This window comes from Schistocerca cancellata, chromosome 4 (genome assembly GCF_023864275.1).
Source record: "Schistocerca cancellata isolate TAMUIC-IGC-003103 chromosome 4, iqSchCanc2.1, whole genome shotgun sequence".
NCBI lineage: Eukaryota > Metazoa > Arthropoda > Insecta > Orthoptera > Acrididae > Schistocerca > Schistocerca cancellata.
In genome coordinates this window covers 540,470,799-540,488,762 of record NC_064629.1, presented here as the reverse complement: position 1 = coordinate 540,488,762, position 17,964 = coordinate 540,470,799, and the positions used below count along the sequence as shown (strand labels likewise).

At 38.6% G+C, this 17,964-nt stretch overlaps 1 protein-coding gene across 2 annotated transcripts in view; it reads left to right on the top strand.

Moving 5' to 3' along the window:
* Nucleotides 1–17,964, top strand: part of LOC126184962 (host cell factor 2) — a 284,341-nt gene that overhangs the window by 253,244 nt on the left and 13,133 nt on the right. The window contains exons 15-17 of one of the 2 annotated variants that reach the window (XM_049927656.1): nucleotides 1,455–1,610; nucleotides 1,852–2,056; nucleotides 16,013–17,619. In XM_049927656.1, coding sequence (XP_049783613.1) covers nucleotides 1,455–1,610; nucleotides 1,852–2,056; nucleotides 16,013–16,125 — 474 coding nt within the window. In that variant the 3' untranslated portion in view covers nucleotides 16,126–17,619. Of the gene's footprint in view, nucleotides 1–1,454; nucleotides 1,611–1,851; nucleotides 2,057–16,012; nucleotides 17,620–17,964 lie in introns of those variants that run through there. The other variant, XM_049927657.1, reaches the window with a different exon arrangement.

Here is a 17,964-nt window from a genome sequence, read left to right as displayed (position 1 = left end):
CAGTGAACAGCACCACAGTGGGATCATCCATAAAGACTGACGGTGTGTAGCTAGGGAACTATGTAAAAGGATTATCACTCACTTGCGTGAAAAATTATGTTGGTAATAGAAGTGATTGAGCATGGTCCTCTGAACCATTAGCAGACATAGTATGTCAGTTGCCTGAATCATATAGTCATCAGAAAGAAAACCACAGTTTCACCACTAAAAGCCAGTCTCCAGAAGCTGGTCCATTAAATGAGAATACGCAACAAACTTCTAGAGACAATTGTCAATGTCTAAATTGATAAGTGTTCTTTTTGTGTAGCTAGGGTGTGATTCCTTGGTATCGTGGGATACAGAAAATGTATCGATTATGAGTGAGTGCTACAAGAAGACACTTGACTTAAGTTGAAGGTCTGAGTTTTCTTCAGCCATATCAGAACATTCCTTTTTCATTTAAGTATGATAACATATAAGAATTTAACTATTCTTGTGAGCTGTGAGTTTGTAACATCATTTGATTTGACTGTGTAATTACACACAGCATGCAATGCAGATGCGGCACTGAGGACTCTCATCTTGTAGGGTGTGTAAAAGGTGTCCTGTCAGAGATTTGTGAGACTGTGCTGTGTGTGTAACATTTTTCATATAATATTGTATTTGTAGTTTTACGAAAGTGTCATATTTATTGATTCTAGTTTTTATGAGATTGACATGTACCCTTCTCATCACTGAAAACATGAATGCTGTTTCAACAAAATCTGTTTATGAAGTAGCAATGGTGCTTTGTCAGTCTTATTTGTATCAAAATGAATATAAAGCATGCCATAAAATGAATAACTCTTACATTTTGTAACTGTATAAGAAAGTTTTAAATTTATTGCCTTTATTTGTGAACAGTGATCTATGGACTTCTGTGCAGATTTATGAACATTAGACTACTTATTCCTCCATCTCATTTGTTCACCTCGTGAAAGATTATAATAAATCAAATTTTAGTGTCCCTACATAGAATGCATTGTAATCTGTCAAGAGTGTTAGCTTCTTTTATTCAGTATTCAATATCCTTCCCTACCCCCCTCCTGCCCTCTCCCCCTGTATGGCTAAATAATAGCAGTACTGCCATTTGCGCACACCAGGCAGTAAATCACACATATTTATACATCTTTTTTCACAAATAACTGCAACACAAGAGTGCGAGATAAATAAAATTCTTTTGGGCAGTTATACATGAAACTTGATAAGAGATATGTGTGTACTATTCATTTGGATGTTTATTGACTGGTGTATATTAAACTTTCATGAATGTACCTAAAGATCTTGTTTGCTCCAGTGTGACTTCTATGTTTGTACATTTCTCTTTTTCCATGTGATGTTTTTGAACATTCTGCAGTTATTCTCAGTATTCTATGTATTATTAATTTACTGTGTACAAATTAAATTTCCAAAAATTGCACATTTTCATTTTTAAGGGCCCTGTGGTCACACAACTGCCAGGAGCACCATCAGCCATAAAAATTTTAAAGGTAAATGATGGTGTTAATCTGTCTTGGGACCCTCCACCAAATGAGGTCATTATAGAGTATTCTGTATATCTTGCAGTACGCAGTGCCACTTCTCAAGTACGGGTAAGATTTTCAATATGTGTAACTTTACACTGTTTCTTTGTGTAGCATCTAGCATTTGAATAAAGTAACTGAAATTGTTAATTTTATATTTGTTGTAAATTTTGTTGTACATATTCATAGACGTGGAGGAAAAAAATTAATCGTAAATGAGTTTGTAGAAAAATACACTTTGCATCTGTGCAGAGCTGTGTGCCTTGACTAACGTCAGTTTTTTGAAATGCTTATAAATTGTTGTTTTCAGGGAGAAAATAAAACTGTCTTGAGTACATCCACCCAGTTAGCTTTTATGAGAGTCTATTGTGGACCTAACAGTAACTGCAGGATAGAACCTCATCAAATTGCTGAAGCTCACATTGATAAAAACACAAAGCCTGCCATTATATTCAGAATAGCTGCTCGAAATGAGAGGGGATACGGGCCAGCTACACAAGTGAGGTGGCTTCAAGGTATGTTTTTCTTCAATATGTTATATGCATTAGGCTTAGAAAAGTGTTGTTCCACCTAAGTACAGCACAGAGTGTTCTGAATTGTGTTTGGAAACATCTGCCACAGACAGATTGCATAGGTTTCCAAACTGGAACTCACTATTAGTAGTTACATAAACTTCTGTTCTATACACACTCTCTCTACAGTATGCACTTCACCTGTCCAGTAGCATAACTTCTATAGTTCTTCAGTTTGAGGCTTTTGGTGAACTCGTTAGGTTTACTAATGATCAGAAATGTAATGTACACTGCTGGCCTTTAAAAATACAACACCAGGAAGAATAGCAAACAAATAAAATTTTACTTATGGTGTGTATAGAGCACAGTAGGATAAATACATAATTAAATTTGTAGGAGTGTATAGGGTGTGAAATTTAGTGCACAGAGCTGGCACATCTGGTAGGAACAGCAGTTCTGACTGAGCAGGGTATTGGATCAGACTAAGCTTGGATGACAGATACAGGTACATTGTTCCGTGCTGCTTCAGCTGTAAGCCAGAGTTCATCAACTGTAATGGCTGGTGAGTGGTGGCATGTCAGTCTCTTTATCACCCATGACAAGATACTTAAAATTGTGCTCTTGCATGTAGTATACTTTGTGCCAATGTGTGTTGCATGCTGCCTTCAGTGCGTTGCAGTTTTAATGCCCGTCAGTGTAGTATAAATTTGCTGCTGGGGAAAATTAAACAATCAAAGGGAATGGTCAATTTTGGACATGATTTCATAACCACACTCATCAGTGGATGAATACATGATTAAAATATAATTCTTGCCTAGAAAATTATTCATTTGCAACTTTTCTTATTTATGTTACATTGTTGAGAAACATGGATCTGAGACTTTGTGGTTCATTGTTGGTTCATACAAATAATATGACACTAAATTTTTTAAGTTAATGGTGTCCATGAAGCATAGATTATAAACAACTATCTGACAGAAGGAAATTTGGAGTCGCAGAAGTTTATGCTTGTAGATGGTATCAAATCAAGAATAAATTAAAGAACACCAGTTCTACATATCTAATCTTCAGATGATCGAAGCAGGGTAGTTTTCATTGACTGGAGCCGAAGTTTGTGCAGTATGTGCAAGAGAAATGGAATGAAGACCCCTGATTATTCAGGAAGTTAACAGAATGAAGGCACTGGAAATAGAGGAATTTTCTGACAGTGTGCAGCATGGAATTGAAAACAAGCACTGGCTGGTGTGCGAGGATAATGAAGATTGCAGAGCTTATGTTATGCTGAAGAACAGCCCCAGCTCAGCAACTTCCCATGGCGTTTGAGAAAAACTACTTACTTTTCAGTGCCACATAATCAGTGTAAGGAAACTGCACAACTGCTAAGCTAATTTATTTTGATGTTCTTCCAGATATTACAGTTATCATAGAGGATGCTGCTATAACAAGTTCTGCCAATGAAAAGCCCCGAATAACAGTAATGCTCGGTGCTCTGACAAATGGTAGGAAGCTGCCCCTTTATTCTTCAGAGGGAAACCATATGAAAGGTAAACTGCCTACAGGACTCCTCTTCAGGTGTCAAGGAAAGGAATGCTTCATTGGTTGTTGGTCGAAGGTTGTTTCCAACAGAATACCAGCCTATTTTCTTAATAGAAGAAAAATGTTGGTGCTGACACCTTTCAGGGCACACCTCACTCAGGAAGCTAAGCATATGACAAATTTCAACACAGACCTAGTAATAATTCCTAGTTGCTTGTTCTCAAAGCCTCAAGCAGTGGATGTTGTTGTGAACAGACCTATCTAGGTTCACATCTGACAGCTTTAGTGAGTGGCTTGCTCAAGAAGCTATCGACATCTGTCCTTGTGCAGTGGACCCTTAATGCCTGGAGCAGAATCTAAGGTGAAACATAATGAAATAGTTCAAAAAGTGCTGCGTATCAAGTGGTACAGAAGACCATGAAGGATAAAATGGCAATAGCAAAGTGATAGAGTTCCAGAAAATATTATAACTTTCGTTCCAGGTGAAAATATATACATCTACAAAAGTCTTGAGGGCACAGAAAACTGTGGATGCTGTTCAGCACTAATAACTTGACAATGAAGTAGGCATTCACTTGTTTAATTAAAGAAGACTGCCGTATTGGAGAGAAACCATAGAGGTGACCAAAAGACAATTTCCAATTGTTTGCAACAAAGATCTCTTTATTTATTGACCAACTATTTTTGGGCTTTGCCATCTTCCAAAAGCTGCATGTTGCTGAAAACAAAATTTTGTGAGCAGATGCTTCAAATGTGGATAATTAAGATATCAGTAACTCTGTGGCCCAGATGTTAAGAAAAGTACTGTATGCATTGTTCGGACATCCAACCTGAAATTAGTATGTGTTAAGGGTGAGGGTGCTATTTGCCTTGGGACGGAGGAAGTAATGTTCACAGGCAAGCAAGGTCTGTTCACCAGTTAACTCCTGCAAGTACTTGTAAAAAAAAATGATGATTATCAACTATGAGATTTTGGGCATTTGTCATCATCTTTCATGAACAGTTCATTCGATAACCACATTTTATTCATAAGATCCACTAAATATATATGGTCTTATGTTCTTGGTGTGCAGATGGTTACATCTGTTGAGACATGAGTTTCATATGTAAATGTAAAGATGAAATAATAATAGTTATACTATAAGCAGCTTTCAGATAAGTTGTTTTGACCATCATCAGTGAAGCCCTGATATGGCTCATATCAATTGCTGCCTCTTCTCCAAGATAAAAAAACTTGCTGTTGTCATAGCATTTTGAAAGTAGTAAGGAGTTTTAAGATGATGCCAAATGGTAAACAAGTCACTGGTAGCAACGTTCTATGTTGAGGGTATTCAGATTCTTAACCACTGCTACAGCAACTTCTTTATGTCTCAGGAAATTATGCCGAGTAATAATTTAATATTTAACATGTATGTAATAAAGTGTCATCATGTTGCCAGTGTTTTCTGAAGTACCCAGTGGAAGCTTACTTTTCAAATTTACCTTCTATGTGGCTGTACATTGATTGGATAATGGGAAGTAGTGAACCTGAGCCATGGTAAGTCATATGGCATATTATAGACATAAACAAGTTTCCATCGGAATCCTAATGTGGTTCCTCTTGTAGGTGTATTCTGCCTACAAATGATAAATTTATTGTTCTGCATGGGCACAATAGCACTGCAGAGTAGTCACTGTCGGAGCGAATGTAACTGCTAGCTGCCAGTGAGTCGACTACCAGCTGGGGAGCAGAATTTCACATTGGCGAATGAATCTCAATGTATTTGTGGGGGAGCGGAGTGCCCAAACACTGTGTGGAGAATGAGCACATAGGAAAGCACAACACGTGACCAGTGAAGGTGACTGACAACTGAGCACACAGAAACAGAGCACTGTGTGAGGTGAAGGCTTGGTCCATGGGCATCGGAATCGGCGTTAGATCTGCTGGGCCAGGCCTATTTACACTAGTAAATAAACTCCTGGCTCACTGGGCCCGCCCATGCTGTGCTTAACATGCACATTCCGTGGCAACATTCTGTACTGTTTCACTGTGGTAACATGCTAGTGCCTCTGGATCCATCTCAATGTCCATGGGTGAGGATACTAAATCCCTCCCCCCTAAAAAAGCTGTGTAGGCCCAGAATTTTCCCAATTTATGCTGTAACCACCGTCGCAAAGCCAAAGGTGACACGAGAGTGCTCGGCAGCGGAACAACCAATGAAAAAAGCATCTTGCACCTGCTGGAGTGGCGGAAGATTGCTGGGGTAACAGTTGGTCCACTGTTCAGTTGTGAGCAAGAGTCCACCAATGGCGGGCAGGGAAAAGGGGGCACTGGTTCAAATTCTGTGGGCTCCATAGTGGTAGTCATGGGAGCCTAGCTCTGCTGACACACTATTCTGTGGTCGAAGGTAGGATGGGAGAGAGCACGCTGGGGCAGCAGTGGGTGAGTACGCTGTCATACTAGGGATCCTCCCACCAGAACAACAAAGCAGCTGACCCCGTCTCCCAGCTGGCTTGGAGATGGTGTCATCGTAAGTCTGACAGGTTGAGGCCGTGACCAATTGTAATGACGCTTCAGCTACTCCCAACTGACAGCCACAAGAAACTGCTGCTGACCTAGAAGACTGGGCCAAAACGGCAGCCCCATGGCGAATACATGACAGGCCGTAGTGGTTTGGGACAGGCGACTCGGGTTGTGACAAATGCAAAAGACCCTGCGGCTGGCACCCATTAACAGGTGATGCCCAATATTTAGCCAGAAAACTTGACAAAACATTGCTTTGAGATGGGGCAGACACGGACTTCTTCATTAGTGTCTCAAATGTATGCATGAAGCAGTCCACCTCAGAGATAAGACACCGAGTAAAATGAGGTGGCAGTCTGATGCTGGATAAAACTGCAGATGCAAAAGTCTTCAAACTGTCATGACACAAAGTGCCAATTGTTATCAAGTATGAGGGTCATGGGAAAGCCTTTGACAGAAAAAGTGTCTGGCAACACATGAACAGTAACCGTTGATGCTACGAAGGACAGCTTTGCAGTCTACGGCGGATTTGACAATACATTGATCACCAACAGCCACGTGCTTCCCAAAATGCGGTCCACAAAGTCAACATGCATCCTGTCCCAAGGGTGCTCCGTGTCTGGCAAAGGGGAAAACTGACACAGCAGCACATCTTGGTTTTGGTCACAAGCAGCACAAGCCCACATAAGGTATTCAGTATCACGAGTGATCATCGTCCAGTAGGTGTAACAAAGTGCCAAAGCCTTCCTAAGTGTAATACCCATGCAGCAGCTGGAATATGTGAGAACACAATACCAGAGGGATGACCTGTCAGCAACTTTGCTCCTCTGTGGCAAGCATGAGGATGGCCTACCCAAATCTCGAGTTGATCACATAGGAGAAAACACTTGTGCCATGCCAATTCCACTCCCAAAAGAGTGCATTCTGGGCATCCCATCTATACAGCTGAAACAATTTTATGGAAAAGTGGATTGGTGGCCATGGCCAGGAAAATCCATCAAAATGTGCTGCAAGGTATCATCTGAAGCAAAAACGAGAGCCTCATGTCATTTGAACTTGGAATCCAGTCCCACTGACAATCATGATAGTGCATCCGCATTTGTATGCCAGGCAGTGGACAGGTATCAAATGTCATTACAATAATTACTGAGGAAGAGAGTGCACCTCTGCCGTCAGTGGGCAGTCCTATCTGACAGTTTGGAATGTGGGCTGAATAAGAAAACCACTTGTGCCCAGTGATAATAGTAACTTTGCCTCATATAAGAAAATGTGAAACTTTTAAATTCTGTAAATTATGGTCAGTTCCTGCTTTCCCACCAGTGAATCATTACGTTGCACCAAAGAAGGCATCTCTGATGCATAAGCGATGGGCTGCTTGGTGCCATCCAGGTTCTGAAATGAAAGAATCGCACCAGTGCCATACTGGGATGTCTCACATGCCAGGGTTAAAGGTTTACATGGCGTAAAAGAAGTCAAACAGAGAGTGGAACACAAACACTGCTTGAGGGACTGTGAAAACCTATTGACAGTTGACAGAGTAGGCGAATTTGATGCCCATTTGGTGAAGCTGGTTAAGAGGATGGCAGATGTGCACGGTTTGGGGAATGAACTTGGTATAATACAAAATCTGTCCAAAAAAGAACTGAAGCTCCATCAGGTTAATAGGTGCTGACAAATAAATGGCTTTGAGATGCACACCCCTAGGGACAAGACCCAAAAATATTTTACACGAATGGTGAGTTCACAATTAACAACACAAGTTGCCATTTTACGTTTGTGTAATGTGCAGTGAGGGAGAATTTGTCATGTTTACTATGAGACACAACTCGATGTAGTTGCCATTGCAGTTTAGGGCAGCCCAAGGGCCAGTATGTATCTTAAGTTAATTAGGTTGACCATTGCTCCTATGTCTACCTGAAACTCAGTCAGTCACCTGTCCGCTATCAACTACAGCAGAAAATGCTGGGACATATTGGAGGTGGCATCTGAGTCCAGGGAAGACACTGGAGCGTTCAGTGACCATTCTGTGGCTCGCTGAGTGTCATGAACTGTTGCCAAATTGCGTATTTTGCAGCAGACCCCAAACATGGCTTCTACGTGTGGACAGTCCTGTTGAACATGTAACAAATTACAATTGGGGCAAGACGGCTGGCTTGCTCATTGAGCAGAAACAGATGTGTAAGGAAAGTGACACAAAAAGACAGAAAAATGTTGTGAGCAGGGAGTAAGAGTCTGTGATTTATGCGTACTTGCTGAGCCCAACATGGGCAAAAACAGTCAGCACTGTGACATCAGTGCACTCACATGTCAACAGCATCGACCTGCAGTGGCTCAGTAGAAGGCAAGGCTGCTTGGTTCATCCCAGGGGGCACTGAGGACTATTCCCCATGCACATTTAACTGTGACATGTGCCAATTGTTGGAATGTATGTTCCTTTTGGCTGTCACAAGTCCATGCGATTCAGCAATCCTTGCAACTTCCGCTGAAGAAGGGTTGGACAAGGCCGGTGCCCTAGTTTGGATCTCTGGGTCAGGTGTTGACCCTATGATTATGTCCCTAATTAGCAAGATGGTACAAGAGGTAGCACATTGGAAACATGCAAAACAATGCATGGGCAAGAGACCTTGCAGGTTGGTGATCCATGCCACATACAACACCTAGTGCACTTGTGGAGCAGGTTGAACTGTAACTGTGCCACCATGACATGGGTTTCATGATCAAAATACTGAATGAGCAACTGATGAAAAATTCTCAAAGTTAAGTTTCTCAGGGTCGGTAGAGGGCTTCAGCTTCTGTACAATCTCATATAAGCATGCACTGCTTGACAATAACAAGGCAGTCTTAACAAATGGGTTGACAATATGCCATACCTGGCAGAACAGCAACAACTGACACAAGTAATTCTTCCACCTTTCTATTAAAGCTGGTAAATGGTGTTGGGAATGGGAGGATAAAAAATATTCAGTGTGCACCTCTCCTGCTGCCAGCGTGGTGTAGGTATGAAATGTTCTGCACTGCCGGCTCTGTGGTGCTCACAGTTTAACACTACACAAAAAAAATAAAAGTGTCACACATGTAAGAATACCCTATGTTGCCACTTAAATGTCTGCATGCATGTAACAACACAGCAGAGTAGTCACTGTTCACATGAATGTAACTGTGCTAGTCAACAGTGTGTCAACTACAAGCAAGGGAAAGCGGTTATCTCTGAAACAACTGGTTTTCAGTAATACTGTTTATTTTCATCTCCAATTTAATCGGACTATTAAAACTGCTCAAAATAACCAGTTTCTTAAATAACTGAATTTTTGTTTTTCGTTGCTATTATTTTGAGAAAAAAAACTAATACATTGAAGATAGATTGAAAAATTTTAAGAGTCCCACAGATTTTTGTATTATTCATTTCAAGATACATAGTATCAAAATATCAAATAAAATAGATAAATACAAGAAAACTTTGTCTGTCCATAGTTGGCTACTTTTCTCAAAAACTAATGAGGGGTTGAATACTAATAAAATTACCAGTATTCTCCTTGTGATTCTAATTTTTTTAAAACTCTGCTCAAAAATCGTGTTCAAATCAAGAATCGTACCAGTATTGGAGCATTACTAGTAGTCAGTGCTAAAAGGTGAAAATTGAGGTTAGACAACTATTTCTCGTATTAACTTGTCCATTTCCAGGGGCTATAAGCAGATCAAGGCATATTATGTACACACAGGCAGCTGATCAGGGACTTTCTATTTTTATTATAAACATTGAATGAATTATTTTCTCAGCAAAGACAGAGACCAGGCGTGGGAAAGTCTTGCACAGTACATGTGCACGCGTATCATCTAATAGACCTCCCACACACCAACAGCTACAATATTGTCTCAGCAATGCTGTACCAATTCTTTTGTGTCATGTTTGTTGCTTGGCATTGTCATTGAAATAGCACTGATTACTTTTCCCCATTTTGTGTGATAAGCCAATATTTCAGAACAAATGAACTTATATGAAAAACATTACTTGTCGAGTCAGTACTCGCATCAAGCTAACTCATTGCTCTTGAGCATGGCAACTGCATAAGAGTGGGGCAGTTAGTAACACATGGCTCAAGTAGAGGGACTCATGAGCAACAGGGCTCAGTCATACTTGCACCAGACAGGAAATTGGCGAAGTGTGGCAATCAAATGCCTGCGATGAAAACTGCATGTGATGTACACACATTTGATGAATTCATTATTTCATCTTCATAATATTTTGACCTTTGAATTTTTGTGCTATCGTGTTTAGAAATATCATAGAAGCAGGAAATGGTCACACAGTTTGTTCATCGAGCGTGTGACTAGAAGTGAAACTTTTCTCTCCTGTCATCAAACACAGTTAATGAAGTCATTTCTTGGCTGTTTAATGGAAGAAACAACCGTCTTTACACTTAAATGAAAAAATAATATTAAAACTATTAGAGTAATGAGTGATCAAATGGACTCTGTTAATGAAACAGAGGTTGAAGATAACATAACACAGTACATGACATCTGTCTCTTGAATGCAAAAAATCTATTGGTAACAGAAACTTCTGAATACAACCCTGTATATTACATTTGTATTATGCATGGGGAGGCTATTTACACAGATTATTTGTGTTGTGCCGTGTATGATATGGTAGTCTTCATAAAATAATTTCCTTGTTCCTTTTATTGTTATGAATTTAAAAAAAATCATTCCATTCAGGATTGATACAGCAGCACTTCCTGAATGCAATTAAGTCTGCCATGTTAAAATTTGTTTCGCTAGCAGTGCTGCTAGTATTAATGAAGAGGATTTCATTCACCGCTTTGAAGAGCTTGGGTAGGTCACAGACATTGGCCTTCCAACACAGTAAAACGTTATTGACATTATGACTTGGGACGTTCATGTTGAAATATTTATGAAGTTCATTTATGCGTTTATAATTTGATGAATGCCAGCTTCAGAACTTCTTTATGGGAAAGGGAATGAGATCTTCTTCCTCTTTTTCCAAGACTACAATATTTAGCTTCTGATAAACAGTTTGGGAAATATTTTCTTCCTTCTCTTCACTCAGTACTTAGAGCTCCTCGAAATATGGATGAAAAACTACAGCCATGTAATGAGAATCGTGTAGTTTGTTAATTGCCTTCTCTTTTAGTTAGGTTTCTGCCCATCCTTTTAGCAATTTAACTAGTGCCTTGCTGTCTTCACTTTGAGATGTATCTAGTAAACTAAATGCTCGCAGCACCACAAAAGTCGGGGCCCATTCTGTTTCATCCTCCAGGTCATTTCTGACCTCTTAAAAACGTTCAAGGAATTTAACTATGCAGGCTATTACAAAAAAAAAATTCTGACTTGCTTTTATGATGCTAGTCCATCACGTTTCAACATCTGTATGCAATTTTTTTCTAATCTTGCCACCAAACTGGAGTGCTTCATTTATCCTATAGTTCTAAGCACTGTGTAGATGATTCATTAATATCAGACAGTTTTTTCACTAAGGAATTGTCATCCAGAGTCTACATTAATGCTGTGTTTATACAGTTCACTATGCATGGCATACATTTGTGGTGTTGAAGATCTTTCTTTATGTTCGGCCCTTGATCCATCACAAATGTCACTTTGATTAGTTCCAGAGGACATATATCTATCTCAGACAATTTTTCATTTAACTGTTACAGAGTATTTTCACTTGTTTTTGAAATGTCATAAAACTTTGTTGTGAAGAGCACATTGTTTCTCAGTTCACACCTGTCCTCAGTGTGTGCAATAATACTAGATGTGACGGTAAAATAATGTATTTCGTGATAATTGTCAGTCCAAAGATCACACATCATAGAACACTCGTTCTGGTCAATAGCATTCTTTACTTGAGGCAAGATCTCGCTTATCACTTACTTGAACAACAGTATCTTGTATATGTCAAGAGACAGTTCTTGGAGAATGCAAAATCTCTTGTTCTCCCACTGTGCCATACTGGGCACCAATATCATATAGTCCTTGCGAAAGACCAATAAACCTTGCCCCACTAACAGTGTTGAATGACCATAGATCCAACATGCAAACTTGCACATACTTGTCCCTGACTCTCTCTTTATCACTGTTGTAGAAGTCAAATGTGTGATACCTTTACCTGTATGTCTTCTCATGCTCGTGGTTCTTCCATTGTACATGACTAACGCTTCGCTTCCCTCTCTTCGGCCCTGAACATAATCCACAAGATCACAGATATCCCATTCAGCCACTATCTGGAATTAAAAACAGCAGTAATAAACATCTGCTCTGTCGAATACAGCTCCTATTTTTTTCTCATATCTGTTTAATGTAATAAAGCAATTTTTTCGGGAACTATAAGGCAACAAAAAGTAAAGCAGAAAATATTATGATTATTATTCCCATAAAGATTTAAGTTTAAATCTGGTGTACAGACACTTCAGTATATTATAAACATCATTCAATTCTTGATGAAGTCAAAGGAACACATTTTCTAATTCTATGTGCAAAAAGTATTGTCTGTTTTATTTTATTTTTAACAGTGACTTCCGTGCATGACTGAGCTCTTTAGCTTAATGTGGAACTGGGTTAAATTAGACTATGAGTGAGAGAAATGCATCAGTTTTTATGGTTTGTAGTGTGCACACCACTGTCCTGGCTACCTGTTGCTAATCATGTTTTCTAAAGCTTTGAACTAAATGTAAATAAACTTGGCACTGGGCTCATAAAAACACAGCACAGGTTCTAAATTGTTGTCGTGTTTTTGTAATAAAAACACACTAGATAACAAAATGCTGTGCTACATGCCACAATGTTAGTAGTCCATTAGACCAGAAGGCACTTAAGGAAATTTAGAGCTAGGGGCCATTTGATAAACTTTCATTCAATGGGGCTGATGGTTCTTCAAAAACTGTGCCTTCAGCTAAGTACATCACTAATTAATTCAACTTGCATGGTGATGCAATAATTTAAATCTTGCACTCAAAATATCTGGTAGACATGCATTTATTTCCACTACTAAATATAGGTCATACCTTTCCTAGGAAGGCTTAAACAGATGAAGCGAACACTAGAAGTAAACATGGATCATATGAAATTTAGTTTCACTAGCTTTTTCGGTCAGCAAGTGGAAGGATTGCAGCCTGCAGTACAAAAGTTTGAATTCAGTGTAACATACTTCGGTTAACTTACTCGCAAAGCACATCAGTTAAATCCGCATTGATAATTACATCTGAAAGTAAACTACCAGCTTTAACCCGTCACTGTTCACAGATATGAAAATAAATCTTGAACACTCTTGTTTGACATGGCTGTAAGAGAATAAACTTCAGGAAAATCAGACAACATTATCATGGACACCTCGTTCATTTAATACGAAATGACACAAATTCCCAATAAAATTAAACTAGTGCCTTGAACTTATCCCAGCAGGAACTACTATAGCATGTTCTGGGTCTTTCCAGCAGAAAGTGTGTCTCATTGGCTAACATTCACAGAGCGTCTGTAAGAAATGGCACTGCAGTGTCTAAAAGTCTTAAGAGTGCAACCTGTGAAAGTGTCCCTTCAAGTTTCTCTTTATCGTGGGAAACAAAATGAAGTCGGGTGGTGCCAAGTCAAGCCTGTGTGACAGCTGAGGTAGCATTGCCACACTGTTACTGACTGATGAGAAAGTCTTGCATGACAAGGGGTGGACAGCCTGTCCCATTATCGTGATGCAAAATATAGTTGTTCACAATGTCTTTCCTGTTGTGTTTCACCCTATCCCACAACTGAGTGAAGATTTTAGTATAAAACTGGTAATTAACATTTTCTTCTTGAGGTACATATTTACTGCTGTCATACTCGTGGAGTCAAAAATGATTATTAGCATTGCCCTAAACTTGGGTGTGCTCATGCAGGTCTCCTTCAGGTGAGGTGAATTTTTCATTTCCCACTTACTGCTTTGTCTCTCTGATTTATATTCATACTCAAAAATCCATGTCTCATTACCTGCTTGCTGCTTGGTCCTGAAGTATTAGGGTCACTTGTGTGGCCTTCTCACAACTCGCTACACTTCACCAGACTGATTACCTTCTGTTAATCAGTTCACGTTTTTGGTACCATCTCCATTTCTCATCACCAATTAGTGTTTCAAAATTAGATAAACACATGAGATCAGCATATTGCAATCCTTTATCATTATTAATTCAACTGTCAGTTCCCGTTCAAATCGTTTCATACTTTCTCCATATTTTTGTTTGTTTGGGACATTTATGAACACACAAATTGCTGGCTGTCATCTACATTTTCTTGGTCTTTCCAGGACATCTTGTGCCACTCATAAATTTTTGGCTGGGACATGACCCCCTGCCGAAGGCTATCTGAATCAGGCTCACCATCTTAGAGTCTTATCTTTCATGTTTAATGCAAAACTTGAATTTGTATTGCTGCTTGATGAGCCACTACATCTCGAATCGTACTACATGTGAAACCCGCTCCTCAGTCTACCACTGCCAAGAGGCAACTGAGCCAAACCGTATTCATCATTAAAAGCAAAGCTGTATTCATCATCTGAGATCACTCACCCCTGTTTCTACCGTAAACCACACCACTCTACCACTTTTGGTTTGCTGAAGAATTTTACTGTCAAAACTTCTATGACAAACTGTATTTCCTGTTATCTTTTACAGAAAGAGCTACTTAAAGTGTGGATGACTAACTTTATCCAGAGTTTAGTCATAAAAGTAGGAATACACAGAACTAAATAGCAATATTACAAAGCTTAATTTTGCAGTAGGGAAACAAGGTAGCACAGCCTTAAAAGAATGAATCGTATTAAGTGAACTTTAGTTAGACAAGTATGTGGATGTAGGTTTCTGCTATTTTTGCAATGCTAGACTTGTTAAATTTATACATCCTTCACCAGTCATAAGACTCGAACATACATATGTAGCCTTAATCAGTGAGCTCACAGGAAATTAAATACAAACCCGAATTCAGTTAGGGTAGATTTGGAAGTCGTCCAACTGTGTGCATTTGGACTGCCTGTAGAACTTATTACTAAAAGTGAATTTCGGATTAGTACATTTCACAGGTCTGCAGTCAGTTTTCTATCTTCTCAAGAGGTATATCTCCCAGTGAAAACTGTAATTTATTAACAAATAATGTAAAAAAAAAAACACACACACACACACTTTTGTTTCTTTATGGTGCTGTTGTGTGTTTGATGCTTTGATTATACTGTCTTTAACAGTTGTCTAAAAAGCTATAAAAATAAATCTTCTTAGTTGGTATGGACAGTGAGGAAATGACATGCATTAATTCATTTTTAGCTACTGCCCCAAATGTTGCTCAACATTTTGTGATATATTTTTCAAATCCAAAGACTACTTTTGGCATATCTTTTTGAGCCACAACCATGATACTTTAGAGTTTTGGTTTTTACTGTTCCTGGAAATGTGGTGTTAGTATTGTAGTAACAGTATAAGTCAGTACTTTAATTTGTAATGTTTATATGTGTTATACAGGCATTCACAAGAAATGTTTAGGATCCATTTTCACATACACATCTATCAGAAAAGTTTCGGGCAGAAATCCTTTATTTTTCTTCTATGGACTTTTACAGAACAGAGAAAGTTCTTGCTCAGGAAAGCTGCATTGATATATCTTCCTTCGATTTTGTATAAAGGGCCCCAGGAATGTAAGGATTCTTCATATTATGTCATTGTGCTGGCCACTTCAGTTCTTCATCTGTCAGATGTGTGAACAGTGACTGCCCTGAGAATATTACTCTTCTGCACATAGTGGCACATGTTCTGGAAATAGAAGATTCATCTCATAGTCTTCTGATGTTTAATAATATTCTCGGTCTGTCTGCTTTCACCTCACGGCCACTTATGATAGTGTCAATATTGCATGCATTTGCAGGTTCTAAATAATCGTGCACTTTTCAGATACAACACCACAAACCAAACCAGCCATTCTAAAACGACAGGCAGCAATAAAACCACCGACTACCACAGCAGGTAATCCAGCGAAAAGGAGAAAACCAGAAGACCAGTCTTGAAAATGCCATTTGTTTGGAGAGTTGTGGAACACTTGTGCAAATAGTTCTAAGTCGAACCAGAAATAAATTCCAGAAACAATTTGTGATGGTATCTAGACTCGTTGTCATTTCAGTTACATCATCTTAATTTTTGTGAAGCTTGGTTGATAAATTCAAGCATTCTGCAAATTTGTGTTATGTCCAAAGTTTCTGCAGCTGTCTTGATTATCTTTGTGGAAATGTGTTATTTCTTACACCAAGGAAGTACAGCAGTGTTACAATCTTCCTCTGCACACTGGAGCATATAGAGCTTCAGCATTTTGTAAATAATTTTATTAATTTTGTGTCAAAGAAATATCTATTCTTATTAAATGTTCAACATAAAGCACTTTATCTGAATATGATAAAATGTTTTATTCCAAAGGTTATAAAATGCTGAAGTACATTTTAAATTGTATTTGAATTAATATTCATGTATGTCTAATTGACCAAGATGTGAACAGATATGTGTGTAGTAAAGGCTGAATTATTCATGAACAACATTTCTGCCCCTACATTTATTAAAGTGTTAATTTAGACCTTTTGTGATGCATTGAATTCAGTATATTGGAGAGCAGTGGGACTCCTTACTGGAATATATTCACCCACCTTCCATCGTCTTGTCATGCTGATCTCTCTCTTGCCCCTATATATTTTATGTAGTGTCCCTTGAGGTGTCAGAAAAGTGTACATGCAAATAAACGTAAGAATGCAGAATAATTTTGCTGTAATGATTTTGCATATATGTAGAAACTGCTTTTAATTTTAGTTTGTAACAAGAATTTTACACAAACCATACCATCATAATTTTAATATGAACATTTTCTTTGATTAGATGTTTGTATGAGAATATTTGAAAACAAAAAAGCAGTACAAACTGAACTCGCTGCTGTTTTTATGTTACTTGGCAAAGCCAAATGTAGAAGAGGCAGTTAGAGGATTCGTGCTTCATCACGACACAGTGTAGCCATATGGCTTGCTGTTATTTGTAGTTTTGGCATCACACGTGTTAAAAGAAGTGTTTACAGGAGCAGCACAAGGTGGATGAAGATTCTGTGGAAACATGATATTTTTGGGTAAAGACGAAGTTTTCACTCATGCTCAGCTGACCAATTGCAATTTTATTTTAAGGTTTCCAGAGTAGATAAATTGTGAAGTGTAAAGAACAGAACATGGGTAACAAACTGAACCGTTACAATAGAACACATCGGAATTGAAACAAAAAGTGCATTCACACATTACTCAGTGAATCAGTGCTAACAAAGCTGCAGTATGCTGTACTAGCCAGAATTTAAATTTTATGACTTGTCCTGTGTATTTGATGCATAAGTGATGATAAAATACATGACAACCAGCCGCACTTTAATTGAAACACTCTCTCTCTCTCTCTCTCTCTCTCTCTCTCTCTCTCTCTCTCTCTCTCTCACACACACACACACACACACACACACACACACACACACACACACACACACAAATAAGGGCTTGAACTTATTTTCAGCTAGCTTATAATATGAAAGAAGGAAAGTGTTTAATTATTTATAAAAAGTACTCACATATTTCTGTAGTGATACTGTACTCTCATAGTCATAAATGGTACATAAAATATTACATGAAAAATTACATTAAAATCTGAGGTGAGCTTTATCATCTGTACTAACTGAAAGGAACTTATTATATCATGGCTTTAGACTTTGCACCCAAGTTGATAGTGTCATTTTTCGCAATATTTTAACAGTTTTTGCATCTGTCTTTTTTACTGTGCTGAGGAAAGACCTCAATTTTTGCTGTAAGGACTCCAAACTGTAAACTGGGAAAGCT